Below are 11,171 nucleotides of genomic sequence, written 5' to 3'. Positions count from 1 at the left end.
GGCGGTCATAAGACCTATACTTACATATGGAGCTCTGGTATGGTGGCCAGCGCTAAACAAACAATATAACATTAAAAAATTAAATGGTATACAAAGAGCAGCATGTGCGGGTGTTACTGGGGCAATCAGGTCATGTCCGATTGATGCGCTCAATGTGATCCTGCATCAACTACCAATGGACATTTTTATTCAAAAAACAGCAGCTATTGCGGCGAAAATAATAAAAGAATTGGGAGGTTGGAACCAGCAGAACTATGGACATAGTGTAATTCTAAACAAGCTCACCATTAATAAATCAGACTACATTCTCCCAAAGCTGGACTTCAATAGACACTTCCAGCTAAGGATACCATCAAGACGAGAATGGAGAAGAGGCTCAATAGAAGAGGAGGATACCATCTCAGTCTATACCGACGGGTCCTAAATGGACTGCGGAGTAGGCACGGGGGTATTCTCCACTGATCTTGGCATATCTCTCTCTATACGTCTGCCGAACTCGGCTAGCATCTTCCAAGCAGAAGTACTAGGCATAGAAAAAGCCTGCGAAGCTCTATTGGAAAACCACGGGAATATAAATAAAGCAACTATATTTACGGATAGCCAGGCGGCGCTCCCGGCCTTGTCTTCACCCATGACAAACTCCAGCACAGTACACAACTGCAAGAGAGCACTAAGCGCAATAAAAGACAAGCTCCAACTAAACTTAATCTGGGTTCCCGGCCACAGGAACATTTTCGGTAACGAAAAAGCAGACGATTTGGCAAAGGCAGGAGCTTTCCTCAACGAATCGGAGCTAATACCAAGTCCGCTAGGATCAATCAAAGGAGAGATCAATATACAATTTCACAAATTGCAAATAACAGGTGGAAAAACAACACGAAATGCGTCATAACTAAACAATTATGGCCAACATATGACAGGAAAAGAACCAACGACTTACTAAATAGGTCAAGGAAAAGTATTTACAGAGTAACAGCTACCACAACAGGGCACTGGCCATTTGGGGAACACGCATCCAAAATGGGTATGCCCTACAATGACATCTGTCGTGACTGCGGAGTAGCAGGGAACAAGGAAACAATCTTCCACTTTCTCTGTGAATGCCCAGCTCTAGCACAGATCCGACACAAAACACTTGGAATCCATCTAGCACCAAACCTTGAATGGATTTCCACTAAAAGCATATCGGACATAAGCAGTTTCATCGAAACCTCAAAATGGTTTGAAAGAGAAGGTGAAACGTAATAGCAGATACAGGAGGTTCTACGAACATTGCATCAAAATGGCACATCAGGTGTTAATTGAGCCCGATAGGGCTGCACTCCTACCTACCTACCTACCTACCTCCCCAAATTTAATTTTTATACCCTGAACAAGGTATTTTAAGTTTGTTGCGAAGTTTGTAACACCCAGAACGAAGGGTCGGAGACCCTATAAAGTATATATATAAATGATCAGTATGTCGAGCTGAGTCGATTTAGCCATGTCCATCTGTCTGTCCGTCTGCCCGTCTGTCTGTATATATACGAACTAGTCCCTAAGTTTTCAAGATATCGTTTTGAAATTTTGCAAACGTCATTTTCTCTTCAAGAAGTTGCTCATTTGTCGGAACGGCCGATATCGGACGACTATAACATATAGCTGCCATACAAACTGAACGATCGGAATCAAGATCTTGTATGGAAAACTTTCACATTTGACAAGATATATTCACGAAATTTAGTACAGATTATTTTCTGAGACAACAATGTAATCTCCAAAGAAATTGTTTAGATCGGTTAACTATAGCATATAGCTGCCATACAAACAGAATGATCGGAATCAAGTTCTTGTATGGAAAACTTTCACATTTGTCAAGATATATTCACGAAATTTGGTAAATATTATTTTCTAAGGCAACAATATAATCTCCAAAAAAATTGTTCAGATCGGTTTACTATTGCATACAGCTGCCATACAAACTGAACAATCAAAATCAATTTCTTGTATGGACAACTTTCACATTTGACAAGATACATATATTCACGAAATTTGGTATGGATTATTTTTTAAGGCAACAATGTAATCTCTAAAAAACTTGTTCAGAACAATTTACTATAGCATATGGCTTCCATACAAACTGAAGACATAGTTACTAACAGAAATGTACCTGTGAAGGGTATTTAGCTTCGGTGCAACCGAAGTTAACGTTTTTTCTTGTTTTTTGTTAAATGAACCTTAAAATCTCGCCTTTCCAACACTAATGCATACATGTTATGAGGCAATTGTGACAGAGTCACTAAATTCCGATTGTGACAATTAGAGACATGCGACAATCGTGACAAGCAGAATACCGGCATACATGTTATTAGACAATTGTGGATGGTAGCACTGGAGATATACGACTGCAACGATGTCTATTGACAAAATTGAACAATTGGAAATATTTACATCCCTAACGGTGGTTCACCGGTCAAACGCACATATACTTGTATTTATGAGAAAACCAATAATACTACCTCAATGTTTGTTTTGTTGTGTTATTTCAGATAATAATTCAGCACAATTACGCTACATGAGGCTTCCACTCGCTTGATGCAATTAGTGTTTGGATTAATGGGGCAGGGGCCGGACCTTTGGATGCTGATTTATTAAACGGGACTTTTGGAGTTCTCGCTGGCTGTAGAATCATCGGGAGCTGAGAGACCTACGCAGGTGATGCTATTGGCTGTCCGCAGAGATACCAAAATGTATGGATTTATTTGTGTGTTTGTGTAGTTAAATTTTTGTATAAACGAAAGTGAAATTTCTTTTCGTAGAAAATTGTTTCGTTTAACATTAAAATTGTGATGTTATTCGCCACATTTGATGTCATTGTGAATCCGCAACTAGCAGTTTTTATACTCTTGCAACCGGTCGCTACAGAGTATAATAGCTTTGTTCATCTAACAGTTGGTTGTGTCATCTAAAACTAAGTGAGACGAGAATAAATCTGGGTTACTGTTTATCTGCCTGTTCATTCGTAAAGATATCTTAATGAAACCTTGTATGCGCGTTCCATGGCAAAACAGAAGTTCGAGTTCGTAGGTAGGCTTAATCGTTCCCCTGCTGCGCCCACAAAAAACCATTTACAGTAAGCCTATAAATTGCAATAACTTATCTTTGAATTAAGATATAGAACTCTAATTTTGTACACGGAAATGCAGTATAAGGGATACCTGTGGCCCCGCCTTCTAATGTTTAATGTACATGTCTTCTAAAGCACTAAAGGTGAATCAACCAAATTCGCCCAGCACGAATATTGCAAGAACTCCTACCGACAGTGTGAAAATGGATGAAATCGGATCAAAACCTCGCCTACTTCCTATATAACGGTACTGTTAAAAACTACTAAAAGTGCGATAAAGTAACAATCAATATTACTCGTGAGATGGTACAAGAGCGCTTTATAGGAGCATATGTATGTCAAAATTGGATGACGTCCGTGGCACCTCCTTTGTTGCGAGAAATCACGCATCTCGATACCCGCCCGATCTCTTTGGTATTGACACTTTTATGTTACAGTGTGAAAATGAGTGAAATCGGACAACAGCCACGCCTATTTTGCATACATATAACACAATTTTAAATTCCAAGTTTAGTTTCCAGTATACAAATTAAGAACAAATAAATATGTATATCAGGACAAAATTTTGCAAGAGTAGTGAATTTAAACTGTTCCACCTTCTGACTAAATATTAAGTAAATCGAACGAAAACTGTTTGAGCCCTATATATTGAATATGTGGACCCAGTGCTTATAGTTTAATTTTCGCCGAAAACATCGGTCAATGAGGAGATATATAATTGAAATTCAGAGAGAATCTTTTTCCGATAGTAGTCTATCTGTATGCTACAAAAGGGTTGAGTCAGGTCAATACTTAGCTCTAATCCTGGCAACTGCAAGAGTGGGAAAAGTTCAGTTATACCCGAACTTAGCTATTCCTTTCTTGTTTTTGATTATTTGTTCACCCAAAGGAAAGCTGAGTGTTTGTACATGCATATGTGTGCATTCAAATCCACTTACAATCATCGACAATTAGTTTTCAAATGGTCGAGCCGGTAGTCAATCCATCAATTTGACATTTTACGGATTATTGTGAGTGAACTAATTGGACTCGGGCTTTACTCAACAAATAAAACAGAAACAAATATAATTATATATAATTAAACAAAAATTATGTCTATACTTCAATACCATACATAGCGTCTAATTAAAGACAAAAAAATTATTTAATTAAATCTAGCATAAATCAGCGAAAATTTACAGATAAGGTTTTAAGACCTTGTCTCACCCCATGTTTACATTATTTTTTAGGCAAAAATTAAAAATTTAAACTTTTGTCAGTTTTATGATATTATGCCATCTTATCTTCTTAAAAAACATGTGCGATATTTCTAACTTTTAAACCTCCCTTTCATTCCATTCCATACACAGCGTCGATCGCTTTATGCCATACCGTTCAACTACTCGCTACAATGTGCTGCTACTGCACTTATCAAGGAGCTCAACTTTACATTCCGGTTGTAACAACACCATACTATGAATCACACTACGGTTGAAGCGCTCGTCCCGAAGCCAGTCCGCCGTAACAACGCTGGTCCGCTGAGAGGTGGCGTAGAGAATCAAAGCAGCGATCAGGATTATCTGAAATGGATAGTGGGAAGCGGATGTCATAGGTAAAAACTTTTTTCCGTAACTCACGAGTAATTAATTAGGTAAGTAATACTCGTTTTCCTTAACCATGTATATTAAGTTTGTATACAGTGCTATATCAGTGTATTTCTTTGCAACAACAGGACCGATTTCTCCATCGTCGTCTATTGAAGAGTTAGATGGATATTCCTGCAATAAAGGTTTTTGTTCGACTACCTTCTCAAAGCCATAATTTGTAGCCCAATACAGAATTAATACCACCAGCGAGCACCTGTAATAATATTACTATATCTAAATCTTCTTTCTTAGTGCCTAGAATGTACAAAAACGAGAGAGAGCTTGCCCTTTCTCCCTTAAACACGATAAAGTAATTATTCTTTAAATATGTATGAGATCGCGAGCATTGTAAAATGTCAATCATACGACATGTCGATCTTTCAATCTTTTTACTAAACGCTAAAAATATTCCACATTACTATTCTTATTATAGAATTATGGATCGTTCAGAAACCACTTAACCCTCTCATGCCCGAATTAAAATGGGCGGGGCTAAAAAATATTTGAGTACAGATATGTTTTAATCGCGACCTGAATATGAACTGACCAAAATTTCATAGTCCTAGGTGTCCTGGTTTGGGAGTTACAGGATGTTGCCTATAGGCAACATTGGGCAACAGTGTATAATAATTTTTATTTTTTTTTTTAATTGACTTCTTTTATTGAACATTGTGTATGATAGGACACAAACACATTACAAATTATGTATGGTATGATACGAAGCAATTTTTTTATGGATTGCAGCACAAATAAACCTTGCATTTGCTACATTTAGATCTGGGAAATCCAGTGTGGCATAGCCTGCATCTGCCTTTTGTTCGTTTGTTGTTTGTTCGTTTCTTCGAATTGAAAATCGCTTGTTCTGCGTTCTCGTTTTTGTAGCTCCTTATCACTTCTTAGAGCGCAATTTGTCAACCTGTTGCTTCGAACTGTACCAACGGCTTATATTCCTTTTTGTCTAAGAGCAATCATCAAGCTAATTGAAGTGAACCAGTTGTCAAAAAATAGCTTGAAATTTTGGTTTCTAGGAATATTGGATGACAAATGTAGAACAATATCCGATGATATGCCTAATCCAAAAGACTTGCACGTTCCCTCTCCAATGTAAAGGGTGAAATCATAAATAATTCCAGATCCACCAGCTCTAGTAAACATTTTGAAACCCCACTTGTAGGGCTTCATTGGCAGATATTGCTTCAAACTATGTTGACATAGGGAAAGAACATGTTTTTGCATTATAAAGAATTTATTACATCTTCTTCTTCTTATTACATATGTACAAATACTATGAATTACCTTTGAATGCAATCATTTGCTCATCAATGCTCTGATATTCTTCCTGCGAAATTTCGCTGAATTTCTTGTTTATGAAGTCAAACAAAGGGCGCACTTTGTATAATTTGTCATAATCTGGTTGGCCCTTCTTAGGCTGCAAATTGTTATTGTTTAGAAGGAAAAACTGTTTAATTTTTTTCAAATCGGCTTCTGGGCAAAGCATTTGCAACGGCCGCTAGTTTGAAATTTTGAGCCCATACCATTCTATACGTTGGTATTTTCACCACTGCCATGTATAGTAAGATGCCAACAAACTTTTTCACTTCTTCCACAGTACATTTCAATTCGGTGCTTTTTTTTGCAACGCATATAAAACGTTTCGTCTCAAATTTTTTCCAACAGCTCATCCGCAAAGAACTCGGTAAAATATTCCAAAGGTTGTTTCACCTGGTTGCAGCATAATGCACTATTTCAAGTGACATCGCATTCTATGTAATAGCTCTGTGCTGCTCCACTTCAAATTTCGCTAAATCAAATTTCTCTACCACCTCTTGTACAGTTTCAATATTTTCGTTTTGTTCTGCGTTTTCTTCTGTACCAAGTAATTCTTCGATCAAACCAACTTCGACCCCTTGATTTTTTTCAATGTTTTGTAACGCTATTTCGATCAGTTCTTCCACATTTTCACCTTCTTCCTCCTCTTCTCTTTCCATTTCCTCCTTCTCAGACTCGTCCCAGTCAAAATTAGGGAACTCTTCAATTTCAGCTTGTGTCAAACCTTTTGGACGCATCTTAGTATGGTATAGGCAACTTAACTTTTACAAAATTATTGCACAGAAACGAAATAACTTTTTCCGCTTTTTTTTTTGTAAATTACTCACTTACCTTTCTTTATTTATATTATCAACGTTACTTTATGACGAAATAGTGTTTTTTAAGTTTTTGGGAACTTTTCCCATATGCACTTGTTTCCAAATTTATTTTTTTTATTTTCGTCTACGGAGATCGATCACTGCATGAACACGCGCGATAACGAACATGAGAACTAAAATGATGTAAAACTCTTACACCGACATTTTTGCAAAAGATCTCACATTAAAAAATCAAATTGCGGTACTTATGCGCTCATAAAGACAATGTTGCCTATAGGTAACATCGGGCATGAGAGGGTTAATAAACTTTTAGTAAAAACGATTTATTTCTTTGGATATTTTGTTGGCGGCCAATCTCATCTCATGCCAGTGCATTGCTACTTATTGCAAATTACATTAATTTGCTCAGCGTCAGCGCTGATTTTACTTCACTCTGATTGGTTTAGCACTTATTGAACTTTTGGGTAAAAGGAATTTCAAATTTTTTCAGTTAATGTTTGATATCAACTCGACAATTTAGGCATAGCTTGAAGTATCGTTTTGAGAATATGACCACACCTTAAAATTTGATTTCATACCTACACCTATTTCGGCACTCTTAAATAAAGTTTTCTTTAAATTGAGTGCTTAGTTTTATTAAATGACTGTTGGACTTTTTTAATATCTTCTCTAAAATATTAATATTTTTTATTAAGCATTATAAAGAGTTTAGAAAGAGTGAAAAAATAAATATAAAATTACACAGTGTTGAAATGCATAAGGAGATACATTCACAAGCACATACATACGTACTTTTAAGTTTGCAATTTAAGGTCAAATTCTCGGAATCCTGCAATAGCCAAGCAAAAGTAAAGTAATTTTAGTGGTTTAGAGTATGTACTAGGGTGGTTTTTCAAAATAAATTTTCAATTTTTGGAAGTGCTGGCTTCTAGAAATGTGCCATTTAGTGTAAAAATACAATTGTGACAGTTTCAGCTCAATCGGATTTTGCCTTCCCGTGCCGAAAAGGCCTTGAAGGTTGATAAAATTCCCATTTTTCGCGAAAAAGCGTTATTTTTCGACATTAACTTATGACTGATTCCACCTATTACAATAAATTTATTATCAAATGAAAGGTAATTTTGTTGAAATTAAAGTCTATTATAATATATTTTCTTTAGAAATGCATGGTTTGGAAGATATTTAACATTTAATGGACCAAGTTCGTGTCAAATGCCTTAGTATAGTTTTTCGCAGTAACACTCGAGGTTCTCCACGATTTTTGAAACTATCCTTACCTTAACCATAAACAATGCATACACTGAAGTCCTTTATTTTATTATAATAGAAAAAGCTAGAAATTAGTAAAATCTTTTAGTTAGATATTGTATTTTGAGTTTTCGTACATTAATTGGTACAATATTTAACAAAAAGATAAAATGATGGGAACAATTTATTTAAAAAATAAACATATAGAAAAGAAAATTCATACTAAAAACAAAAATTATAAAAAATTTATCAATTTATTTATATATTATTATTTCCAATATCATTGAGATAAGGTTAGAGAAAGGGTACTTTTGGAAGTATCAGGGTAAAGCCGACGACAATCCGCCTGAAGCAGGAATTTTTTTTGCTCCTCATCTTTTGTAAGAATACTATTGAAGTCTTGAATTAACTTAACCCCTCTCTCTGCCGTGTCGTTTACTATCTTCATACTCCTAACAAAACTTTGAAGTTTCAAAAAGTCTTTATTTTCAGACCATTTCTTGGGGTCCTCTGTCAAAAAATCAGTTTTGACATTGAAATATTCAGAAAAGGCCAGGCTTTGATTTCTGCTTCATTTTCAGAAACTTGCACCCTCATTATCCTTGAAGACCGTTCTTCTTCTGTTAAATTCCTGTACGATAAAATCTTTTTTGCCGTTTTTCTTTTTATTTCATTTGAAACATTTTTGTCAAATAAGCTAAGGCAAATCAGTTCCGGGTTCAGATACCACAGCTGAAGTTAAAATTTTATAATATACCAATACCTTTTCTGATACACCTTGATCAATACGCCTGTACTTAATTACATTATGAACAAATTGTAAATCATTACTAGGTGCACTTATTGCGTTTGAAGCTTGACACCACATCTTGACATACAAATTAACAATAAATAAACAAATAGCTTTTAGTGAACTGAACTCCTCTTCGGACATAGAAAACTGTTCTCTAAAAATGAACATTTTCAGAGAGTAAATGGCTTTTGCCATCCAACGGGCGTGATGATAAGCACCAGGAGTGTCAAACGAAACATCGTGAGAAGGGACTTTTCCTAAAAATATTAAACATAACTTAATAAGTTCTAAGTAATCATCCCTCGGCTGTTTTCAGTTAACTGAAAGAGAAGAAATTCCGAAACCTCTTTTTCGAACTGCTTCACTGACTTCTTTACCGAATCATCCTGTACCCCTTCAATGTATTTAGACTGATCTATGTTAGGCCAATGTATTTGAAATCTTCTAAAAATTTCAGGTTGGGGAGCAGTCGTTGATCCCATTTTGTACTTAAATACTGACCGTAAAACGACTTCTAAAATGTGATGGCGGCAGGCTAAGTACAACAAACTTTTACCTAGCTGTTTTTCTAACAAGGTGCATGCGCCTTTCATTCATCCTGTGTTGGAAGCCGTCGTATCAAAACACATACCAACAATTTTATCGCCAATATCCCATTCTTCTAGACTACCGCTAACAGCTTCTGCCTGACTGGCGCCTGTGGAATTTTCTAATTCCGGGACCCCCAGTAGTTGTTCATAGTCTCCTTTGCTTACCAAGATTGCCAACCGTTCAGCACATTCTTTCTGAAGAAGGTTTGGTTAAAGTTTTTCATCCCAATGAACAACAATACCCTCTAAGTCTAAGTTTTTTAAACTCGCCTTGATTTTCTGGGCCCGTTGACTTCGAAAGGATATTCTGCGCTTTCTTAAAGCACTTCTACTAAGTGCAAATTCCTCGACATTACAGCCCAGACTTTCGGCGTTGCGAAAATTATTCGCACAGTATTTCTATCAGAAATTTTGCACCTATCTAGCAAAATTGATAATTTTTCCGTCATTACTTCTTTACAACCATGACTGTATTTCCTTTTTTTACTCACTGTCTCCGCTTTGCTGGCTTTTTCATCATCGGTAAATACTTCGTCCGAGGGGATTTCTTCCACTTCTGAGTCGGAAGACAATGAGATGTCTCGTACATTTTCTGTTGCAATGAAAAAAGGAAAGAAAATGTATAGATTTTGGGAGAAAAATACTGTTGATGTTGGTAACAAATAGGAACGAATAAAGGCTATAGCTTCTAAGAGCCAGCATTTTATTACCTATTTAAGTATGGGTTTGAGTATCTAATTTTTAAGTAAAATTGGGCAACTATACTATAAACTTACCAGCGCTTACTGGTGAAATCTGTCGCCATCGCCGCTCTTCTGCTTTTGCTTTTCTTGCTTCTCTTCTTTGTTCAGCAAGAGCTGTATTCACATCGATACCTTCCATATGGCCTGGACGTCCTTTCATTCTCTGATATGTCAAAAATATAATATCTTCCTGATTAGACATTTTTGAAATTGCATCTTTCACTGCTACATCAAAAAGATCGGACAGTTTGGATGTGAATGCAAGATTTTTTTCCTCTTGACGTTTTGTCTTCAATCTTGAACACTTCTGAAGTGCCCTCCATTCGTTATATAATTTTTCGACTTTGCGAACAGCATTTTTTTGTAATTGATAAGGTATTCTAGCTTTCTCCCAGAACACAAGAACTTCCGTCAGAGTGAGTTTTGCAGCATCACTAAAAGGTAATCCAACTTCACGAATGTTGTAAAATAATGACTTTAACACTTGATGATTAGATGGCAGTTTATTAGATTTGATGAGATGAATACCCAATTAAATAAATTCAGGTTTTGGATCGAACACGAACATTAGATGAGGTAGTAGCCATTTGAATTTAATTATATGTATACTATGTATGTAATATCTTGCACTTTCTAATATCGAACTGTTCACTTAGCACAACAAACTTTAAAATAACATTTCTCTTAAAGCGTCAAAATCAAATAGGGGATTCTCCACTTTTTACTTACTACCAGAATACATAGCGGTAAATATGAGCAACAAGTCAGCCACGAGATGCCAGAAATATACAATACCAAATAAAACTAGAGATGCTAGCTTATTGGAGAAAAAATATGTTTAGTGAGAGTGAAATGTGAAAAAGTAGTAAAGTAAAGGTTAATAAAAGTTATTCTGATCTTTTGTTGTTGTCGCTTTATT

General features: G+C 36.0%; 1 protein-coding gene across 1 annotated transcript; it reads right to left on the bottom strand.

Annotated features, from left to right (window-relative positions):
- Nucleotides 1–6,494: 6,494 nt before the first annotated feature.
- Nucleotides 6,495–10,454, bottom strand: LOC126755730 (ring-infected erythrocyte surface antigen-like). Its single transcript, XM_050468474.1, has 3 exons — nucleotides 10,286–10,454; nucleotides 10,001–10,101; nucleotides 6,495–6,797 (listed from the first exon to the last, which is right to left on the bottom strand). Exons 1-3 carry the CDS (start codon nucleotides 10,452–10,454, stop codon nucleotides 6,495–6,497), a joined length of 573 nt encoding a protein of 190 aa, XP_050324431.1.
- Between the last annotated feature and the right edge of the window lie 717 nt (nucleotides 10,455–11,171).

This window comes from Bactrocera neohumeralis, chromosome 4, assembly GCF_024586455.1.
Source record: "Bactrocera neohumeralis isolate Rockhampton chromosome 4, APGP_CSIRO_Bneo_wtdbg2-racon-allhic-juicebox.fasta_v2, whole genome shotgun sequence".
Taxonomy (NCBI): domain Eukaryota; kingdom Metazoa; phylum Arthropoda; class Insecta; order Diptera; family Tephritidae; genus Bactrocera; species Bactrocera neohumeralis.
The sequence above is the reverse complement of the archived record's forward strand: the minus strand, read 5'-3'. Positions and strand labels throughout refer to the sequence as shown.